General features: G+C 42.0%; 1 protein-coding gene across 8 annotated transcripts; it reads left to right on the top strand.

Annotated features, from left to right (window-relative positions):
• Positions 1-238: 238 nt before the first annotated feature.
• On the top strand, positions 239-22,752 carry TPST1 (tyrosylprotein sulfotransferase 1). 8 transcript variants are annotated; one of them, XM_079325013.1, is made up of 7 exons: positions 239-1,912; positions 7,827-8,753; positions 12,656-12,854; positions 19,566-19,616; positions 20,409-20,463; positions 21,228-21,275; positions 22,226-22,752. In XM_079325013.1, exons 2-5 carry the CDS (start codon positions 7,912-7,914, stop codon positions 20,451-20,453), a joined length of 1,137 nt encoding a protein of 378 aa, XP_079181139.1. In that variant the 5' UTR covers positions 239-1,912; positions 7,827-7,911; the 3' UTR covers positions 20,454-20,463; positions 21,228-21,275; positions 22,226-22,752. The 8 variants fall into 8 exon arrangements, with proteins under 8 accessions (XP_079181139.1, XP_079181138.1, XP_079181135.1 ...); XM_079325012.1 differs by having other exon boundaries at positions 22,223-22,752; XM_079325009.1 differs by having other exon boundaries at positions 20,409-20,482.
• The last annotated feature ends 101 nt before the right edge of the window (positions 22,753-22,853 follow it).

Below are 22,853 nucleotides of genomic sequence, written 5' to 3'. Positions count from 1 at the left end.
GCTGGGTTATTTGATCTGTGGCTGCAGGCTGAGCATTGATTAAAGCACAGCCCAGCGTGGGGCACCCTCTGCATCCTGGATTTCCATCTGCTCCATCCAGCAGCGCTGTTTTCCCCCTTTTCCCTTGCAGAGCAGCGTTTCCCCCGCCCCGGAGGCACCGTTTGATTGGAAGGCTTTAAAAGGGACAATCTGTGTGAGTCACAGTTGAAGCCATAAAAGAAAAACCAATAAAACCATCTGAAAAGTGCTGTTTAATGGATCGAGGCAAACTTACTGGAAACAGGAGACAGATTGTTTCATCTTGAAATCGTTGCTTCAAATCCGTCTGCATTTGGGAGCAAAGGACATTTATTCCTCATCAATAGCTGTCAGGGAAAAGAGATTTGAAAGGGATTTTGCCACCTTTGAAAGGAGTTGTGGGTTTCTCTGGGCTCCCAGCAGCTCTCTGAGAACATTTAAAAGCCTTTCAAGTGCTGGGTGTTCTGGAAATTCAGTCCTTCCGGGGCAAAACCTTTCAGAAAATGAAGATAATTGTCCTTGACATGGACACAGGTATCCACTTGCACGGCAAATATTGATTTTCTTGGCAAATAAAACACACCTGAGCTGAGCCACATTTACCTCTGGAGAGAAACGCTTCTGCACTCTCACTGTGGTTTTCCCAGACTGAATTTTGGGATGTTGAATCCCTTTGGCTGATTTTTCCTCCACCACTTGGCAGGGAACACAATCTTGGGGAACATCCTGCGGGATTGTTCCCTTTGCTGTGACCCTGCAGCAGCACTGACATCTCTGCAGGCACTTTGTCTGCATCTGCCTTCTGTTTGTGAAGTACAAAAGTGTTTTCAGTTGGATTCAGCTTTTGCATTTCCCTGTGTTAACCTTAGCAAGTCCAGCTCCACGTGTTTTCCTGCTCTTGAGGAGCTAAACCTGTTTTTTCCCAGAGCACTGGGGATGGAGGGGTCAGGATGGCTTCAGGCCACGCTTTTTAGGAGGTGGTTTAATCTGGAGATGCGAATTTCCTTATAAATCTGCACCTCCAGGGGCAGAGTCACCCTCACTCCTTTCCTGGCCGCTTCGCCCAGCTGTGGGTCAGAGGATTGGGATTTGTGCCAGCAGCTGGCGCAGCCTCCGGCTCGTGCTCCAGCCTGCCGCTGTTCCAGATGTTTTCCCGGTTGCACACGTGGTGGGCACATGGCTGGCGCTTCCCGTCTGCTGCGGAGCAGGTGTGCGGCCCCCGGGGACACCTGAGCGCTGAGCCGGGCTGTCAGCACCGCCAGCCTCTCAAAGCCTCCGCAGCTCCTCTCAATTCACGGCACAGCTGGAGCGCCGCACCCAGTCCAGCTGGGCTCTGTGCTTGGGTGCTTTCACCGCTGAAAGCCGAGCCCGGGGGCGGAATTCGGGCAGTTTGGCCTGTCAAATATTCAGGAATAATTTTAGGTCAGCAAAGGGGGTTGGGCTCCAACATCTGCCTGGCACATCTGGCCAGACGCTGGCGCACGTGCGGTCCCCGCTGCAGACGCTCGCGCGGCGCCGCCGCCCAGATGTGCGCGCCAGCTGTGCGGGGGGGCGGGGACACCGCCGTTACCGCGCCCCCCTCGCGCTGTCAATCATCCGCGACGACCCAATGACGGCTCGCGACACATCGAGGCCCGCGACCAATCAGGGCGTGGTTGTGATTTCCATGGCAGCCGCAGCCGCGCGGCTGAGGGGAGGCGGCGGCGGCGCGGCCGCTCCCGGTGCCGCTCCTATCGCCCGTCCCGTTCGCGGTGCCGCTGCCGCTCCTCACCCCGCTCCTCACCCCGCTCCTGCCCACTGCGATGGTGCCCGGCCGGAGCCGCGGCGGCGGAGGGGCGGCAGTGCCGCTGCTGCGCGGCTCCAGCCGGGCAGGGCGGCAGCAGCAGCAGTGCAGGTGAGGGGCCGCGCCCGCCGCGCACCTGAGGCGGGCCCGGCGCGGATCCGCCGCTCTCGGTGCCCGCGCGGGCCCGGCCGTGCTCGGGCCGGGGGGGCCGCGGCCTGGGGCGGCGTTGGGAGCGGCTCTGGCCGTGCCGGGCCGGGCCGTGCTGTGCCGGGCGGTCCCGCCGGGGATGCCGAGCCCAGCCCGGGCATTCCCAAAGTTTCTCTGCGAGCGGGAGAAACCGCGGCCGGAGCGCTCCGGTGCCTTTGTTCGGTGTCGGTGGGTTCGTACCTGCAGCTATGGAACGGCTCGGCTGGGAAGCCATCCTAACATCTCCTTCCATCTCCTTCCCTAAACCAGGTTGTTCCAAGCCCCATCAATTTTACAGTTTCCAATTTTACAGCTTTACAGCAGTGGGTTGGATGTGCCGTTAGCTGAAGTGGGTTCGCTGCCGTCGTTATTTGTTTCTGTGCATGAGCCGTGCGGATGTTCTGGGTGGTTTTGCTGTGTTTTAGGGGTTCCATTCTCCGGAGCTCAGTGCTGAAATCGCTCTGAGGAGCGCACACAGAAATGCTCTCAGTGTGACATTTTTCCTCTCTCTTTTCCCTTTTTTCTTCTCTTATGTATAACTTTAGAGAGCTCGAAGCCTCTGTGTGTCGCCAGTAAAATTCCTTTTGTTGAATTGTTCTTCAGCAGGAACTGCAGAACTTGACAAATACTGTTTGTTCTTGCATAACCAGGAGCGTGTTGGTAACACTTTTTTGACCATTCTCTATGCAAATCCTGATAATTTGCTGTATATATTATAGATGTAAGTAAAGCAGAATGGATAAAGATATATCCTTTAATTTGAAGCAGAACTTTTTCATTACGTGGTTTTTAAAGTAATCTTAGAGGCCTTAAATGTTGAAAAACTTAAAAGTGTTGGATTTTTACTGTTTGAGTAACAAAATGGAAATGCAGAAGTATATATTTTTTTTATAGCATGGTTGTAATAGAAATAATGAAATTATTACATAGTTGTGTGTTGTATTCCCTGATACGGGAACTTCAGATTCAGCAGTCTGTGCCAATGAAAGTTAAACTGGTGTTTTAAATTCTTCAAGGCTTTAGATTAAAAAAAAAAAACAGCCAAAAAAAAGTAGGTTCAAGGAATACAGATGTGTGACCAACATTTCTATGGTTCTTGCTGTGTGAGCTGTAGGGGAGAGTTGTTCTCACATCTGCAGTCCCTGATATTAATCTTGTCCAACTTTGTTCTGTCATTCTAGGAGTTGGCTGTCTTTCATTCCAGATGTTTTCATGCCAGGTGATTTACTCCTTATTTGTTTGTGGACTCCTTGTTTCTTTGTGGAGGTGAATAAAAATGACTCCTTCTATTTTATCATCCTTTTTTTGTTTTTACTCTAGGATTAATAGGAGGAGAAATCTGGGGCAAAGAGCTGCAGGGCTTGAAGGCCATGAGGGCTTAAATAGCTAAAGATGGACTTGCAACTCAAGACTTCTTGATTTTTATTTTTAGCTGTGAGGTTTTTTTTGCTTGGGATTTGCTTCTTTGTGCCGATTCTACCTTGTGAATTGTGGTACCACAGATCCAATTTTGGGGGAATCATTAAGGTGATTGAGCAGAGGAATAAAAATGTTTCCTGGATTGTCAGGTTCTGTTGGGAGCAGTGTGCTAGATGAGGCTGTGGTGGTTTGGCTGCATCTGCCAGTGGTGCTGTGTGGATATTTCAGTGCTGTTCCCTGGTGTTGTTCTCTGCCATTATCATGTGCAATCATCTGTGCTGAACACACACAAACAACCACAGTCAAACAGCTCCTTGAAGGAAAACTTTGATGGGATTCCTCCCTTAAACTCTCATTTAGGGATGCTGAAAGAGCTTAGGATAGAAATTCCTCTGGGAAATACCTCTTCAGTTTCTAAGTGTGTATTGTTTTGAGGGTGATTCTTGAGTATTCCCAGTATCTGCTGCCTTTCCAGTATTTATTTTAAGAGAGAAAAAGCAAAAGGTGCAGGAAGAGGCAGGGAAGAAACTGATAGAGTTGACATTAACTTTTTATATTCCTAACAGCATTTTCATTTCTCCTTCTCCAGGAGAATGACAATGGATAACAGCAATTTGGGATATTTTTCCATTCCATTTAACCACTGTAAAATAAATTTCCTTTGTAGTTTTGGGTGCAGCAGTCAGGCTGTGCATCAGAATCTTCTGTGTCTGCTCCATAAAGCCTTGAGAGGGGAAGGGATGTTTTCATAGCCCCAAAGAAGCAGGAATTGAGTAGATCTGAAGAGGAAAAGGAATCATAAGAACCTGGTAGAAAAACATGAGAGTAGAGACAACTTTCCAAGGGTATGGAATCTTCCCCTACTTCTCTCTTGCTCCTACTTTTTGGCACAAAAAACTCCTTTTTTTATTTCCTTTTTGTTTTTAGGAGCCTCATGCCCTGTTGACACAGAGCTGAGTGTGACCTTTCCTCCCAGCAAAGTTCTCCAGAAAAGTTGAGCTCAAACTCTGGCCCTTTACATTATTCTGAGCTTTAGATTTAAACCAACCCATCAGAAAAGCCTAAGTTCAAGAGAATGCAAATGTGTGAAAACATTTCTGTAGTTCCTGCAGTGGGAACTGTAAGGGGAAGTTGTTCACTGCACTTGGAACAAATTAGGAACAAAATCAGGAACAAAACAATAAAATCTAAGCTGTGCTCTTCCTAGTAGGAGATCTGATCAGAATCTGAGCCAGGAGTTCAGGCTATGGAAGCAGAGGACAAATTAATCACTGAAAAATTCTTTCTGTATATTTGGGGTTGTGTTTTATTTTGGGATGGATGATGCCACTGTCACTACCCTCTCAATTTAGCCCTGGGGAAGCTCTGGTAGAACAGGAGGAGGTGAAAGGCTGAGCTCAGGAACTCCAGAGGATTCCTTGTTACTGCCTGGGAGTGCAGCATCTCCTTATTCCTCTGGCAGGGAATGTCTGAAACACCAACAAACCCCAAACTGTTTGAGCATAAAAAGGATGACTTGCCTCTTGACTAAGCTAAAAATTTTCAACATTTTTTTGGATGAACTTGAGGGAAAAGGTCTTGACCTGCAGCATGGAGGGGGAGGGCAGGAGAATGAAGTGTGTGCAGGGGAAGGGAACAAAGCAGTGAGTGAGTTTTGCTGTGCTCACATCATCTGGGGCTGACTCATAGGCCTGGCTTTTCTGGGCAGAAATTTCACTTACAGACAATTCTGCTTGGCTGCACTGTCTCGTGATGAAACTTGTAGATACCAATTTTTTTTTTTTTTTTTTTTGAGCTCTTCATAAGTTTTTCAGGGAATTATTTTTATCCTGGCACTTGAAACTTACTGCCAAAGGCTTCTCTACCACTGTAGTCTTCTACAACTTCCTCAGCTCATGTTTTGGGATATTTTTAATAAAAACTGTCTGTGCTTGTGAGTGACACTTTGCTCTTCTCAGGTAAAAAACCCCCAACATTTCAAAGCTCTGAGGACTTGCTGATTGCCCTGCTGTGATTTTGAAATGCTGTCAGTTTAATTCCTGTTCACAGCAGAGCAATAATAACTTAACTTTTATAATCCTTCAGGCTGACAGATGTGCTCCAGAGCACTTACTCATGGGGAGGAGGGGAAGGTGGGGTTTGTTTGCAGAAGGGCAGCAACTTCCATATGTCATCCTTATCCCAAAGAGCTTTGCCTTGAAATTTCAGGCACAGGAGGGAGTTTGCTGGCTTGGAGAAGAAATTAATTTTGTGAGAGGAGCTGGTTCTGACTGCTCCTCTTTGGCTTTTCTGGTCTTTATGGCAGTGCATGTTCCAGGTAAAAAACCAGGACAGTTAAATCCTCATTCTTTATGATCCTGCAGCTTTTGGCAACCTTGAACTTCCCAAAAGAAGTTACTGCATCAAATGAAAGTGTGTGTGGGTGACTGATGTGGGGTTTTTGTCACATGGGTGGAGTTTTGGGGATGTAGGTGAGTCAGTACTCACAGAAATTTAGGAAAGCTCCTCACAGTCTGCAGCATTAATTGGAATTCACAGCTGGAGTTGTGCCCAGACAGAGTCATCACTTGCTTCACCCAACCTGTGAATTAAAGATTTCAGCCTTCCATCACCACCTTTCCTCCAACACTTAGAGTTCCTCAGCTTTGTTGTTAAAGCTGGCTTTATTTTATTTTGGTTGAAGTGACATTCTAATATAAATCTTAAATTTGATTTTGATATGCTTTTCTCCACTGTCACCTACCTAACTTTTGCATTTGGGGAATCTTCAAGGAGTAGGTTTTAGTTTGGAAGATGAAGGTTTTTGTGGAGGATTTTTTTTTTCCCTTCCTGAGGAAATTAGTTTTGTGGAATTTACTCAAACTGAGTAATGGTAGGGATTGTAGGAAGTGTAAATATTTGTAGGGCTTGTGTGCTCTGTGCTGAAATGCTCTTTCACTTGTGTTAACTCTACTCCTCAGTGCTGTATCTAAACAATTTTAAAAGATTCTGTATTATCTGTATTATGTTAGTTTTAAGCAGAACAATATCCCCTTCCCTAATTTCAAGTTAGGTCTGGATGCTGAATCTTTCAGAAGAGAAACTTTGATTTTTGATGCTTGAGAAATATGAATCTCAAGATTTCTTTCTGAGCACTGTTCGCATGACCTCCACTTAAATTTCTGGGAATTTGAGGTGGTTTTTTTAAATGTTCAGATCCAGTTAAAGTAAGTAAAGGTACATGAGTAGAAAGAAATTTGCCACAGAGGATGAATTGTTCCTGTAAGTGGTGTTCTGGCCAGAGAGTGTTGGCCACTTCACAGGAAAAGGGAATTAATCTTTGAGTTATATTTGAGTTTCGTTTTGGTAACAGAGGCTAAAAGCTGAACTTTGACTGGAGTATTGTGACAGCTGTTGATTGGAATAAGCTTTGTTAATGTGAAGGGCAAAACCTTCTCTTGGATGCCCTGCCAGAGAAAAGCCCTGCTGTGACATTCCTGCAGCAGGAATTCCCTTCTCCCCACTGCTGCCTGGGAATTCTGTCCTCTGCAGAAAACAGGCACAGGGCTGCAGAGCCTCCCAAAAATCAGCAATTTCTGAGTTAACTGGAGTTGAGGAGGAGCAGGTTAAGTGGATAATGCTTTGGAGAGGAGCAGGGAGCAGGCAGAAGGATCTTGTCCACTCAGGGATGTGACAGAGATGGAAAAGCCTGCAGGGAGCCCATCACTGGAAATGCTGGCTGTACCTCTGTGCTTGGAGCTCCTCCCAATTAAAAGCATCTGTGATTCCAATGCTCAGTGAGCTATTTCAGCCCTGAACAGGCAGCTCTTCCTTCAAAATTCCAATACAGTATTCATTTCATTGGAATTTTGGGAAGGAGGGTCAGTTTTGGGAAGCAGAGTCAGTTTTCAGCCCACCTGATCTGCAAACCCAAAGCAGGTGAACTATAGAACACTGGTAAATGTTTGTTTCTGTATTAACTGTTAGAAATGGGAAAAATAAAGATACAGGTGGAGTCATCCAGCAGCAGAATGAAGATTTATCTAAAACAATGTTTGATATAATCCTCTGATATTCTCTATAAAACATGACATGTCCTTACTCCTTGGGAATGGAATTCAACAGGCAGATTTTGAAACTATTTTCTATCAAAAATTGGTTCAAGCTCTTACGCATGTCTAGCAATCATCTAATTTTTAAAAAAAAATTCATCTGCAGCAATGAAAATTACTTTTGAACAGTGCAATTTTATGAGGTTGAACTGAAAAATGAATGGAAGAGGGAAGGAAGGAGTGGGGAAAGGAAGGAAGGAATGGGGAAAGGAAGAAATAATGGGGAAAGAAAGGGTTTCAGACTTAAGATAAAGTCTCATCTCTTGCGAAAGTGTTGATTTATTGTAAAAAATTCTAATTTTATTTAAATTTTTTTCTCCTCTTGCCAGACCTTAATTAATTTGGGCTTAGTATTCCCATGGCACGTGAGCTAGAGGATCATTTGGAGTAGGAGGTGTCTCTGTGCTGCCCAAGATGGTGGGGAAGCTGAAGCAGAACCTGCTGCTGGCGTGCCTGGCCATCAGCTCGGTGACCGTGTTCTACCTGGGCCAGCACGCCATGGAGTGCCACCACCGCATGGAGGAGCGCAGCCTGCCCCCCCGAGGGGACAGCGGCAGGGCCACCACGCTGGGGACAGCCCCCAGTGGCAACAGGAGCCTGCCCTACAGCAAGGACATGCCCCTGATCTTCATCGGCGGCGTGCCCCGCAGCGGCACCACGCTGATGCGCGCCATGCTGGACGCGCACCCCGACATCCGCTGCGGGGAGGAGACCAGGGTGATCCCCAGGATCCTGGCTGTCAAACAGATGTGGGCCAGGTCCAGCAAGGAGAAAATCCGCCTGGACGAGGCCGGGGTGACGGATGAGGTGCTGGATTCAGCCATGCAGGCCTTTCTCTTGGAGATCATCGTCAAGCACGGCGAGCCCGCGCCCTATTTGTGTAACAAGGATCCCTTCGCTTTGAAATCCTTAACTTACCTCGCCAGGATCTTCCCCAATGCCAAATTCCTGCTGATGGTGCGGGATGGCCGTGCCTCTGTGCATTCCATGATCTCCAGGAAAGTCACCATTGCTGGCTTTGACCTGAACAGCTACAGGGACTGCCTGACCAAGTGGAACCGGGCCATAGAAACCATGTACAACCAGTGCATGGAGGTGGGCTTCCAGAGGTGCATGCTGGTGCACTATGAACAGCTGGTGCTGCACCCTGAGAGGTGGATGAGGACTCTGCTCAAGTTCCTGCACATCCCATGGAACCAGGCAGTGCTGCACCACGAGGAGATGATTGGAAAAGCAGGGGGGGTTTCTCTTTCCAAGTGAGTATGAGCCTTCATCCTTCACGTTGTGCTGTTCTAAAATAGTACATTTTGTATTGTCCTGGTTTGGAGGACAGGTGTCTGCCAATAAAGGTGGAAGCTTCACTTTAGAATGGAGAATGTAAACCCTCTCCCACCAAATTATTATAATTTTGAAATTAAGGGGCTCTCAGGCAAAGATATGGGAATTAGGAATAACAGTTCTTTACTAGGAAAATTAAAATAGAAATGCAGTATTACAAAGAACAATCCCAAACCCTGCCAGAGTCAGAATCCAAGCTGACACCCGTCAGTCAGTCAGGGTGGTGGCAGCAGTCCCATTCCATGGTGCTGCATCCTCCTGCAGTGGCAGATGTGGTTCAGCTGGAGCAGTGCTCCTGGAGAAGGTGCAGTTTCCTCTGAAGGTGCAGGGATGATGTGGAAAGGTCTGGCTTTCCTTTGGAATCCAGTGGAAAGAAAGTACCTTGGTGTCCCAAATCTGAGTTTTTCTCTGGGTAGGAAAGGCTTGGCTGCTCCCCTGGCTGGAGCATCTCCCAGTGGGATGATGGAATTTTATCAGTCACACAGTGGGACTGAATGGGCCAGCAGCAATGATATCTCCTGGAGGGAGGATGGGCTGTGGAAAGATAAAGATGATTGCCCAGCTGGTTTAAAGATGGCCCATTAGCAGATAATATGTGCCAGGAGATCAGGGTCACTGCCCCACCCAGTTTTTAACAATGGCCCATTAACAGGAGATATCTCCTGGATGAAGGGTGGGTCATGGGAAAGATCAAGGTGATTGCCCAGCTGGTTTAAAGCTGGCCCATTAGCAGATAATATGTGCCAGGAGATCAGGGCCACTGCCCCACCCAGCTCCAGATGGGGACAGAATACACATTGATGGGCACATCAACCCAACACATGTCTAAAAATCACATCTCACATGTGTATCTCACATCACATCTCCCTTGGGCAGCTGATTGATGATGCATCTCTAAAATAAGTCATTGCTAATTAATGATTTGCAGTCTCAGATTGGTTATGTGTGCAATGTCAACAACAAGGTTAACTTGAATTTGAATATCTGATATCAGTTTTGCTTTGCTCTGTGCCTCAAAATAAGCCTGAGCTGTTTTATCTAGACTGGTGTTAGCCATCCCAGCCAGATCACCCATTTGATTTCAGCAACAATATTGGTGTCACTGCAAGAATGGCCTTGGAGTTGAGTTTGCCAAGAACATCCTCTTCCAGGAAACTGGAGAAACTGCTCCAAGAGAATAGAAAGCAGAGTTGGCAGCTTTTCTCCTGGCATGTGCTCCCAAAAGGACAAGCATTTTGATGAAAATTAACCTTGTTGTAAGCAAATCTTTCACTGTTCTGTTGGGCCATCTGTGCACCTGATTCAGCTGCTTTTAGGATCCAAAATTCAGCTCTGCTTAGAAAAACTAGATGGGTGTTAAAAGAAAATCTGATTTATTCTCTGGTTAAACTACCCAGGTTTCTTTGCCACTGTTCACAGCTGGATACATTCTGTGAAATTGATCTATTCTGTGAAATACAGAAGCTGTTTCATCTTTGTACTGAGAGAGAAAAATGGCAATCTTTTTTGACAGTCCTCCTATTTTTGAATCCACCAGAATAATTTTTAAAATACTGGATAAGAAGCTCTATTCCAGCAGCAAGGCTTGCCCAGTTAAATTACTCAGCTCCTGGATTTGGAATATTCAACACTGGCCAAGTGCTTCTGAGTGAGAGGCACCTTGCACAGCTTGTTACAGAGTAATTCTATTTATTTAAACTCCAGTTCTGAGAAATCAAAATGGATATATTTCCTTTATTTAATGCCTAGCAACACAACTGTAGATTTTCTAATATATTATAAGGGCATTTGATTTAAAGCAAATATAAAATGATTATCAGTGATTACAAAGAGAACTGGAGACTCAGGTAAACAATGAGATGTTGGCACTGTGGAGGTTTCACATCTCCATTCCCTCTGAAAAAACAGCTCCAGGGTTATCAGGAAGGGATCTCATCCCTGCTTTTGGCATTGAAAATGTGGAAATGTTAACCTGAAGCAGAGCACTGTGATACCTCCCTGCAAGCTGATCCATGTGGGAATTTTTTTTTCCCCTAATTCCTGGAGTTTATTCCTGTTTCAGCAGCACCTGAGTGGGGGTAACTTATTTTTACTGAGATAAATGGCTGGCTGCCAAGCTTTAAGTGTCTTGTAAAAAATCACTGTGTATAATCCCATTTCTAGTAAAATATTGCTGCCTTACAGCTCCCAGATTGGTGTTTTTAAAAATTAATGGACCTTTATACTGGAAAACTCAATAACCTTGCTGAATTCTTGCTAATATTTCTTATTGAATCTGGTGGAATGGGGTGTGAGGAGTTGAGAATATTTGTTTCTAAGAATTAAGGAAATGGATTGTTCTAAGTCAAATGTGGCCTCATGTGGGTTTTTTTTGGTTTTTTTTTTTGTAAAACCTTCACATTTAAGACAAACTGGTGTGGGCATGTTCTTGTGACTCTCAATTCAGTTTGGTCTCAGAGTTCTTTAATCTTTTATTATCTCTCATGAGAGGATCTGGGGAAGCAGTTTCTGATTTCAGGAGGCTCTGGCAATGGTGGAAACAGACTGAGAAATGGCTGTTATGTCTGGGGTGGGTTTATCTAATCAAATCCCCTTGCAGGAGGTGGTGAAATTTGGTTTTCAGTTGCAGGATTTGATAATGATTTCAGTGACTCAGCTTTTCAAGGGCTGCAGAAAACCCTGTGAATATCAAAACCTTAAAAATGCCTCCGTTGTGTGTTTATAGTATTCCAGTTGAAATTGTGCAAGGAGAGCTTAAGATTTCCCAGTCTGATGCTCTTGTTCCAGTTCAAACCTGCAAGGTTTGGCATTCCCAGCTGTGATACTGTAAAAACTTCTGGAAACAAGCAGAGCCCCCTGCTTTAAAATGATCTTAAAACCTCCAGATCCTGCAGACAGGCTCAGCCTTCACATTCATTCTGCTGCCTCAGGTCCAGCCTAAGATGCCTGGAGGTGTTTTAATTGTTGAAGATATTTTTTGAAAATAAATCTGACAAGTTTTTTATCATCCTGAGGTATTTTAAAACATTTTGAGAAAGAGATGACAGCATCACTAAAATATCTTTTATAACACTACTATTACCTGCTAATAAATGTTTAGAATTTATTTCTCACCCCTTATTTGGATTTTTGTGCAGGAGCACTGCAAGGCTGGAGGGATGTGCAGTGCAGGATTTGTAGGAGTGTGAATTTGCTGTGGTTTGAAGTCTCTGCCAGTGTGGCTGTGGAAGGAATGCACAATGGACTCCATCTCTAATCAGGATTGTTAATTGAGCTCTGGCATTTGCCTCAGTGCAGGCAGCTGTGCTGACCACTGATGTAAAGAAATGTCAAGTCCTCTAGAGCAATTTTATTAGGTTTATTATAGAAATAGCTGTCCAGGCAGAATTACTTCAGAATTTACTATATTTAGTACATAGCTCTCATTTGATTCTGGTACAGATGCAGAATTATTTGGGGTTAGTCCTGTGTGCTTCCAACTGCTCCCAAAGCTGAGACTCTTCCTGGAGTTGGAATCACTGCCATATAATCAATTTTTTTTCTGTTTGGATTTTTACTTTTCACTTAACAGCTCTTGGACTTTCTCTGCTGCTTTTATGGAATAAAGAAGTTGTTTCAGCACAGTGTGAGACCCTAAACCAGGCAGCATCTGCAAATATTGTACAAATTATTCTCATTAAAACTTCACTTTCCATCAGCTCTGTAGAAAACAAGAAATTTTGAAAGGCAAAGAAGAAGCTAAAGAACAAGCTAAAGATCTTAATGCTATTGAAGAATAATTGGTTGGAATGGAAAATAATTTTTTTTTCTCTTTCCCCAGGGTTGAAAGATCCACTGACCAAGTGATCAAGCCAGTGAATGTGGAAGCCCTGTCCAAGTGGGTTGGGAAGATCCCAGCTGATGTCCTGCAGGACATGCCAGTGATTGCCCCCATGCTGGCCAAACTGGGCTATGACCCCTATGCCAACCCCCCCAACTATGGGAAGCCAGATCAGAAAGTGGTGGAGAACACAAGGAGGGTGAGGCTTTGTGTGTTTGGTTATTGCCTGAAGGGCTTTGAGCTCCAGAGCAGGAGCTTTGTGTTTGGCCTGAGGATTTGCTGGTTCTGATATTCTTTGCTACTTCACAATGTGTTTTTTTGGGGGGAAAATGAAAGAATTTTTTGGGGCCTTGAGCTGTGCTGCTTAGTGTGTGGAGCTGAACCTCTTGAGAGCTGCCCAGAAAGTTGGGGAATTGGTTAACAGTGGAAAAATCTTTCTTGTCTGGATTTCAAACCTGATGGACGAGCTCAGTTTTTATATATGAGGGTTGTGTCACAAAACTGCACCCCAAATACTTGGTGGAGTTTGAAAAATGACCCACAGAAAACAGCCCATCATGATTTTCCAATTCTTTGTAGAACAACCCAAAGATGGAGAAAGGTCTGGTGCTGATTAATCTAAACTTAAGGATTTGAATCTGAATTTAATGTTGGAATTGGAGTTGGACTATAGAGCTGTTTATCCCTGGAGGTATCCATTGAAAAACTCATTACCATTGTTGGAAATAGAATTAATAACTCTGCTTCTGTTCTGTTTGCCATGTATAGTTTATTAAAAGAAGGTGACTTTTGCTGCTGCTGCAGCAGAAGAGTAATCAGGGAAAAAAAATTGAATTAAACAATTGAAAAGGATTGTCTTCCACCAGCCTTCTGCTCCTGAAACAATTGCTTGGAATACTGATGGGATAGATAGGAGTGAAAAAGGATTTGGGGTTTGTGAAGTCTCTAAACACTTCTGTATTATTTCTTTTTAGGACAAAAGTCATTAATCATTAATCAGTTTATTAAAGACTGGCAGGTTGATTGTTGTCATTCATAGCTGATAACTCAGCATGGAAAAAGTAGCTCACCCTTTTTAGTTACAATTTATAAGTTCCCTGTTTTAAAAGGCTCACAAAAAATGAACTTTTTCTGCACTCAGTTAAAAGAAATGCTCAATACTAGAAATGGCAAATGATATTGGTTGTGTCTCACTGAGAAAATTGCCACAAGTTTCTACAACTTGCTGACCTTTCTAAGGCCTCCACCTGTGTGGGGCAAGCTCAGGCCAAGCTGTAAAAATTGCCTGGATTTCTGTCTCTTCTTGAAATGGATTTGATTTCAAAATACAGGAGAGGGATTCAGGTAATAAACAAAGCCAGGGGCATCTCTGTAAAGAAATGAAAACCTGATTTCAAAGGTTGAGGGTTTACTGAGGCTTTTTCCAAGTTTGCTTTGAAGGATAATTTGTTTACTGATGCTAAGAGCAGCTGTTAAAAACTGAAGCTGATCTAAATATTGCAGACATATGGAACACTCATTAATATTTTGGCTGCTATTTTAATTTAATAGCTTTACTTACAGCCCCAGACAGCATTTTAATTTTGCTTTGTTTTTTGTAGTACCCATCATATATTTTTCTAGTCACTTTTCCAAAATTCCATTTGTATCTGTGGTTTGTACAGATAAAATGAGGAAGGTGTTCTGAATGAATGCTAAAAGCAAGAGAGTTCATCTTCAAAACTTAGAATATTCCTTTAAAAATAGAGCAACACAAAGATTTCAAACTGTTTCAGACTCCTGTGTGTGAGTTTGGCCCATCAGGGGCAGCTCTTGTGGGATTTCCTTTTTCCTGCAGGAACCTGTGCTGATTTATTCCTTGCTGCTGTATCCTGGAGAAGAAAGCATTTATTGAAATGGATAAAATAAATAAATCTGGGTTTTCCCAGCCTTTTGGAGCTGGCCCTTGGCAAGTTAACTCTGTTCCTGTGTACTCTGAGCTGGTGAATTTGTAAATAACTCCTTTTGCTCTTGCTTTCTTTAAATTTCTTCACCTGGGATAGCCTTTCACAGAGTTTTGTACTGGATATCTGGAATATTAAGAAGTTGGCCAAAGAAAATCTTTCCAAAATTGCTTTTCAGTTCATAGCAAGAATATCTGGATCTTGTTTGCAGCTATTTATTGGATCATTTTGTGTTTGGAAGCAGCTCTCTTATATTTATATTTATATTTGTGGTCTCCAAGACTTTAAAGGGAACACAAAACTTTGAATTGTATTCATTGAAAACAGATAAAGTTTAGACTTTTACAGCTGGGTGAAATCTGTCCACAAATTGCACTGAACAGTGAAAATAATGCTCAGCAATTTAAAGCTGCTGCTCATAATCATGAAAGTGAGAACCAGCAGTGTAAAAATTCCTAAAACAAGGGCTGGTACTGGAGAAAAATGGAAAGAGATGGTTGGTGTGGTGCAAAATACCAGGTTTTCTAAGCTTTCTGAACACTCAAGTGCTTTTCTCCTTTTCTGTCCCCTGCTGGTCACTTCCATATGTACAGCTTACCATAAATTTCCATAAATACATATATATATTTGGAGACAAAATGATGATTTTTCTCCAGCTAAAGGACAGTGCTTAAATTAGAAATGCTCTCTCCTTGTAGATAATGCAAAGGAAGCAATGCTCTCTGCTAAATTTGGATTTTTCACTTGCCTGTTACCTGTGTAGGACATCAAAATGCTGAGGTTTGGTTTCTGTGCTCCTGCAGCATAGGACAAAAATAGCAAGAAACAACCTGGGTTTGTAGTTTGACATCTCTGCTTTTGTTTGAGGATCTAACAGAGCATGAAGGGAACTTCATCTCTTGTTGTGTTGAAAATAAAGGAAATTAAACATCTCTGGCAGGATCTGCACTGGGCGAGTTCAACAGATTTTTCTGATGTTTTCCCTACCAAAGGCAATAACTGTTTGTTTGTCTGTTTGCTGTTCAGCCTGACAATATTTTCTTTTCTGACAGTTTCTCTTGTCTCAGTTAAGGAATGCAGAGCACAGAGCAAGGTCTGGCCAGGCTTGTGCTGCTCAGCAGATCTCTGCATGTGACCTCTCCAAGGAGGGGCATTTTGCCTTCTCTGCATTTGTTGTGGGTTTCTTATAATTCTGTTGTTGATCTGTTAATTTATCCCTGCAAGGGTTCCTTCCTTATAGATACATAATTACTTGTTGTTCCCCCCTAGGGTTTTAACTGTTCTACATCCTGAGCAGAAAGGAAATCAACATCCTGAAGTAAAAGAGGTTTTCATCTGCAAGTTATGCAGAAAATGCAAATAATTAAGCTGTGTGTGAGCTGCTATGGGGTGAAATACAAAAGTGCTTCACTCCTCATTAGAACAATGTGTGCTATGTCCTTATCAGAACTGTGAGATTGTGCAAAATGAATTTCTGCAGTTTTCTAGAAGCCAGCTGCAGAGCCCTGCCTGCTGCCCAGGAGAAGCTGCATTGTTGTGTTATGGTTGGCACAGGGATTTCCTCTCCCATCTGTAATGAATTACATCAGATTTTCTTTGGCACGTCCTTCCCACTAAATAAATCTGTGTGCTTGGAGTACACACTGCAGGAAGTTCTTTTAACTTCTTCATGGAGTTGTGCTCCCTGTCCTGGAGAGATGCAGAGCTGGAGGTTACAGAATTCCAGGGAAAGAGCTGTGCTTTTCACCAGGACTGTTCAAATACAGTGATTCTTCTGCTGAGAGCCCAAAGCTCTTCATCTCTGGGTTCAATTCAGATGAGGCAGCATGTAGAGATAAAAACAGAGTTTTCTCACTCCAGTCTGATGCCTGGTTTGAATTGTGAGGAAACATCTCCTGTTCAGAGTCAAAACATCCATGGCAAGCAGGATTTCAGGAGTTTGGCTTTGAGATTTTAAGGGCAGGAGCAATCTCTGATAAAGGTAAAAGTGTATTTATTCTAAGGGATGAGGATAATTGTGCTGTCAGAGGTGTTTGAGTGCCCAGCTGCCCTGCATCTCCATTTTCACTGATTAATCTGATTATAAAGGCATTTGGCTTTGTGGGTGTTTTCTCTGATATTTAAAACAAAAACAAAAATTCCCTTCTTCTTGTGACCACAACAGCACAGACTTCCTCAGTGTCCTGTAAATTTGTGTAATATTCCCTTTGCTGGGTGTTTCTTCCAATCTGTGAATTCCCAGCTGTATAGTTTCTCTCCAGAGGTGCTGCTATCTCATTTTTACAACAAAAACAAAACCCCAAACCCCTTAACTCTGCATAAATCTGATTAATAATGCATAAAGAGAGTTATTACCAACCAAAATGCAAACAACAAAAAAAAAAAGTGTGTTTGCAGGCTCCTTTTGACAGGCATTGCTGGGCTGTGTAAGATCCTGCTCTCTGTCTTGTCCCTCTTGGGTAAATATTTACATCTTGGCAGCTCCAGCAGAGGTGAAGAATTGTGTAAACCTTTAAATCTGCCTTAAAAGTTCAGGAGAATCTGAAAGATGAGGACACTTCCATGTGCTATGGGGTGGTTCTAGTAAAGGGCTCAGCTCTGGTTTTGCCAGTGTTCTTTATTTCATTTTTTTTTTTTTCTTTTGCAATTAAACATCAGCAGCCTTATAGTCTGCAACTTGGATGTTTTAAAGTTTAGCAAGCACACTTTGTTCAAGGGTGAATTTACACAAAAATCCCATTATTTTTATGTACTGGAACTGACCAAGTATAATGGGACTGTTTCCAAAACAGACAGGAAAGGGGGTGAAAAGAAATGCTTTAATCTTCTATAAAAAAGAATTATAGGTTACACTTCTGTTCTGAAGTTCTCCCTGTGTGTTTAAAGGGGTTTTCTCAGGCAACTGGATGGTGAAACTTATTTTCTAATCTCTTTTTGAGAATAATATCCATTCAGTTTGCCTATAAGAATGTGTTTGGGTTTTTTAATAGAACAACTTGAATACTGCCAACACTGAACAACAAACTGACACAGGCTTCAGATCCTCCTCTTCTGGAATTCCATTTGGAATTATTATTCTTGCAAAATAATTCCCTTAGAAATGGTAAACCCTATTTCTTCTCAATTTTACTCAATTCTTGCTTAGACTGGAAATAATTCCAATATCCTGCTTCTGTCTCTCTAATGCCACTGTGAGTGATGTGTTTTACACTTACAAATTGCTCAGAAAAGAATTTGGAATCTGAAGCTTCTTTAATTTCTTTGGCTGCAGATGGAGTCATTGTTTTTTAGAATTTCTGCATTGCTGTTGATCCCTGGGTTTTGATTCAAAAGGGACCATTTATGTTTTTGGAACTCCTTTAAACCAGTTTTTATGCAGTCTCCTCCTGACAAAACCAGCCCTTAGGTAATGTCAGTTCTGAACCAAAATTTGTGTCTTAAACCTAATTTTGGGCCTGCCACTGCTTAAGAGTTGCTTTGGTAAATGGTGCTGTGTAAAATGCTGATATTTTCATGTGAATATAATATGAAATACCCTCAAAACTTTTGTTTCCCAGTGACATTATTCTTCTTAATATTGCTGATCTTGGCTATCTGCTGTTAGATATTTATTAGGGGTAAATGCTGTTCCTGCAAAGGTGAAGCTTTTAGAGCAGACACAAATTTAAGTGTGTAATAAAAAAATGAGACTGAGTCATGATTGCAGAGGATGCTGGAGAGACAGCTTTGGGTTTGATCCTGGTTCTGAATGAGTCATGAAGTGCTGTCACCATCAGGATTATTTGTTTTTAAGAATTCCCAGAAAAAGTGAAGATTCCTGTCTGTTCCAACATCAGCACCACCAAAAAACTCCTGTTTTTTCTTGTGACCCTTGCTGAGGCTATTCTGTGACATTTTTGCTGTGACAATGTTGTTTTGTAACTTCCATTCCTATTCTCTAGGACACAGCCTGCATTTTAAGAGCTTGGATAACAGAAAATGAGAAATCCTCTGCTTGGTTTATAAATATTTACAGTGAAGCAAGGCTCCAATAGCCACACATTGAATTTCTGCCCAGGGTGACTTTCCTTAATGTTCCCATGGGAATAACAGATGAGAGCTGTTCCTATTTTATCTAAGCCATGGAATATCAGAGTGCCACAATGTGTGTGGGGAGTGATTCCTCTCTCAGTGAAACCTGCTGGTTTGGATGGGAATCCAATCCCAAACCAAAATCTGCTGGGCAGGAAATTCAGAGCTGCAGAATATTGACAAGCTGGGCATGGCTTTGTGTTCTGGTCATGTGCACATGGGGAGCAGAGAAAATTGAAATAAATACCCCTGATTTCCTGGAGCTCCTTCCTTTGACACAAACCAGGGAGTGCAGCTCAGAGAGAGGCTTTGGAGGAGCCCCATTTCCATTTCATGGTTTCAGGGAATTTTTCTGAATGTGTTTGGAGGAGCCCCATTTCCATTTCATGGTTTCAGGGAATTTTTCTGAATGTGTTTGGAGGAGCCCCATTTCCATTTCATGGTTTCAGGGAATTTTTCTGAGTGGCTTTGGAGGAGCCCCATTTCCATTTTATGGTTTCAGGGAATTTTTCCAAATAGGTTTGTGCCCTTTTAATTTTTTTTTTTAATGATTACACAAGACCACAGTCATGATATTGAAATGATCAGTCTTTATACTTCAGAATGGTAAAGCTCCTCGAGTACACTTCTGTTTTAGAGAGAAAAAAAGAGTAGAATACATTTTTCTGTCCTTTGGGATGTTTATTCTCTGAAGGAAGGAGCTTTTAAAAATTATCCTCTAGAGAGAAGGCAATATGTTGCCAAAATATTTTATGTTGTAGCATTAATGTTAATGGATGCTAACAACACAAAAAAGCTGCTTTTTTTTTTTTTTTAAATTTCCCTTAACAAGCTCTTCAGCATTTCAAACAATAGTGAATGAAGCTTTTGAGTATTATAATTTTTTGTTTTTCCAGGTCTATAAAGGTGAATTTCAGCTTCCTGACTTCCTCAAAGAAGTGCCACAGGTATTGAATTAATTTCCTTTTTGTGGGTGTAGCAACAAATGATATCCAACAACCTTTATAAACACTCATGAGCTTGATTTTCTGATTGATGAAGATTTGCTGATTATCCATGAGGTGCAATCTTGAGCTCAGCATCCCAAACCTCTCCTGAATCCATGTGTAATTCCAGAGTTGAGTGGTGTTTGTCACCCTGAGCTGCCTGAATGTTGCTGTGAAATGGAAGGAAAAATTCAGCCTCTTTCCTGGACCAAACTCAAAGTTTGTTTCTTGTAGAGGAGCTTCATCTTTTAAAGCAAGTCTAGTTCAGAGAGCAGAGTTCTAAGTACTGATTTTAAAAGTAAACAGAGATATTACCAAAGTGAACAAACCCAGCCATGGTTAGGGGTGGTGTTGATTTAATAGTCAGGTGTCCTATGGAACTTCAGGTTTTGCTGAAAATTCAGAATTTGGTACCCCCCAAATGTTCATTGTCATCAGCTCCTTAGGGGGTACTTGCAGAAAAATGAAAAGAAAAACCCTTATTGTGAAGCTCTCAAACTGTTGGATCTTGTGGATATCACAGAATTATAAAATCCCAGAATGGTTTGGGTTGAAGGGACCTTAAAAACCATTTTTTTTCCACCTCTGCCATGGGCAAGGACACCTTCCACTCTCCCTGGACTTGGACACTACCAGGAATGGGACAGGTTAAAAATACTCAGGAATCTACCAAAATAAAAGCATTTTGACTTCTCCATTTGTTCAACTAAAAATGATTTGATTAAAAGGGAAAACTGATTTCTTTTGTTCCAGCCAAAGAAGACAGTAGAAAGGAAGTCTCGTGGCAAGATAAAATGACCATGGATCAGTAAAGTGCCATAGCTGTAGTGTGTGTCTCATGTTTTCAGAAAATAACCCTGCTGTGGCCCCCAAATCTTCCTGAGCAGCCTTTGTGTGATCTCTAACGTGGGCTTGGCTGTTTGCTGCCTGTTTGCCTGCTTGGATCACTGAGTGCTCCTGCTTTGCTCAGCTCTGGAGAACCATCCCAGCCCTGTTGCTGCTGTCCCTGTCACTGAGTGTCTGCTCCATGTGTGTGCTGGGGTCACTCCTGGGATTGCTGCTGGCATTGCACAGCAGCCACAGCTAAATAGCAATATTGCTGAGAAGGGTAGATGGAAAATGCAGAGCAAAAAAAAGCCTTGGTTTGGGATAAATGGGTTCAATCCTTTCAATCCTTGTTTGCATACACTGTCAGTTAAATTATGCTGTTTGTGGTTTTCATTATCCTGGGATATCCAAAAGAACCTGACTGATAAATTCCTTTTTCACTCCATAGGATAGGGAGGTTCCTGCTAAATTCCAGGAAGTGGATTTATACAATTAGCTTGGTTTAAATACAATATTTACCAAAAATCTGAGCAGATTTATCCATAGCAAAGAAAGACCATCGAAAGGACAAAAAATAAGCACTATGGAGGAGTAAAAGAATATTCCTTAAATTTGATCAAATTGATGTTGATAGTGTTCTCCTTTAACTAAACAGCTCAAAGGTTTGGAGAACAGACATTGATAATGATATTTTTGTTTTCTAATGTAAAATAGCTAATTTAATTTTAATTATTTTTCTGACAGACTGAACCTATGGAATAGAAGAGAAAATGGAGATTTCTTGCACAGAAGGTAATAAAAGAGCATTGCAGTTCTGCTCATTTATTGCAGTTAATTTGGTTTTTGCTTAACTTCTGTAACTTCATGGGTAAGATAAACATGAAGATATTTCTTTAAAGGAAACTGCTAAAAGATTAGCTGATTTATAATATTTGACTTAACATCTCATAGCCAGTATTTTCAAAAAGCTGCATTTTAGTCACTGAATAAACAGTGACAAAATTTTGCAGGGAGCTGAGTAAGTTCCAGACCAGTTAAGGAATAAGTGATGCAAGATTTCCTGTGTTTAATGCAGGATTTTTACTTCTCAGTCCTGCTGTCAGATGTTCTGGCCTGACAACAAAAGATTGCACAATTTAAATCCAGTTTAAAAATAGCCCAAAGCAAGATGCCCTACAAATACCCCCAAAATAGATCCTTATGTGGCCATAAATATAAACACCCTAAATATAGCCAAAAGCACTTCTCTGTGTAGAAATATGGATCTAAAAACTTCCCAGAGATGAATTAGAAGCTTTCCCTGTGAAATCAATAGAAAAACCATCATCTTTTCACACAGTCAATTTAAAATTACTGAAGCATCAACCTCATTTTGGCACTTAGCTCTGAAAAATGGATTTCAACCTGCAAGATTTGTCTAAAACTGCTGCCCAGTTTCTGAGAAACCAAACTGGGAATTTCCCAGCATAACTTTCCACTAGGTCACAAGGGTTTGGGATGGAAGTGGAAAATCAATTTTTATTTTTTTTTTTTGCACTATGTTCCAAGCAGTCTCTCTAATACTAGATAAAGGATGGACACAGCCACATTCCTTACAGGAATGGGATTTATCTTGGCAGTGACTTTCCACCTGCTACTCTGAATTCTGCATTATTTATAATTCTAAAATGCTGTCCAGAATAAAAAGCTGAATATTACCAGGAAAGCTCCAATATAATTTTATTTTTTTTTCTCTTTAGCAGATCAGCTGCTGCCTTTTCCATGGAATGATCCCTCAGGCCTGGGATCAGAGATGAGCTGCTCATGGCCTGCTCTCTTCTGAATGTTCTCCTGTTTCTTTCATCCTGCTTTTGTTCCAAATTTTGCTGTTGTGAATGCATGTAAACCTGTTAAAAAACAAAAAAAAAACCATCACTGATGTTAATGTAGAACTGCATTACATTCGCACAACTATTTTTTTAAGGTTTTAAAAAATGCAAAAGCAATGCCTGAAATTGCTCCTCTGTTTTAATTACAGGGCTCCATTTTTGAAAGAATTTTTTTTTGTTTCTTGTAGCAGTTTGGTTTTAAATGTACAAAGCTTTCAAGAGTGGTCTATGCTTGTCCTGAAAGATTTTTGGTGAAACACTTGTTTGTTTTATTCATATGTGGAAAATGTTAAATATCTTCTATTTAAAAAAAGAAAAAAAAAGTTGATAAATTACATGTACAATTACAATTCAATGATCTTTTGTATTTTATTTTTCAAAATAAATGCTTTAAATGTGAATTTTTTGTTTATTTATTTCTTAGTGAATGGTTTTGCTTCCAACTTAAGATTTAAATAATTCAAGATATTGATGTTTTAGTTATAATTTAAGGTATTGATAT

This window comes from Erithacus rubecula (assembly GCF_903797595.1).
Source record: "Erithacus rubecula genome assembly, chromosome: 22".
In the NCBI taxonomy this organism is placed as follows: Eukaryota; Metazoa; Chordata; class Aves; order Passeriformes; family Muscicapidae; genus Erithacus; species Erithacus rubecula.
Note: the sequence above shows the minus strand (reverse complement) of the source record. Positions and strands in the feature narration are given on the sequence as shown.

Excerpts from the sequence above, each read along its gene's own strand:
- TPST1 (XM_079325013.1), top strand. The coding sequence starts at position 7,912 with ATGGTGGGGAAGCTGAAGCAGAACCTGCTGCTGGCGTGCCTGGCCATC. Across the intron at positions 12,855-19,565 it reads TGGTGGAGAACACAAGGAGG|GTCTATAAAGGTGAATTTCA; the intron begins GTGAGGCTTTGT and ends TTGTTTTTCCAG. Across the intron at positions 19,617-20,408 it reads TCCTCAAAGAAGTGCCACAG|CCAAAGAAGACAGTAGAAAG; the intron begins GTATTGAATTAA and ends CTTTTGTTCCAG.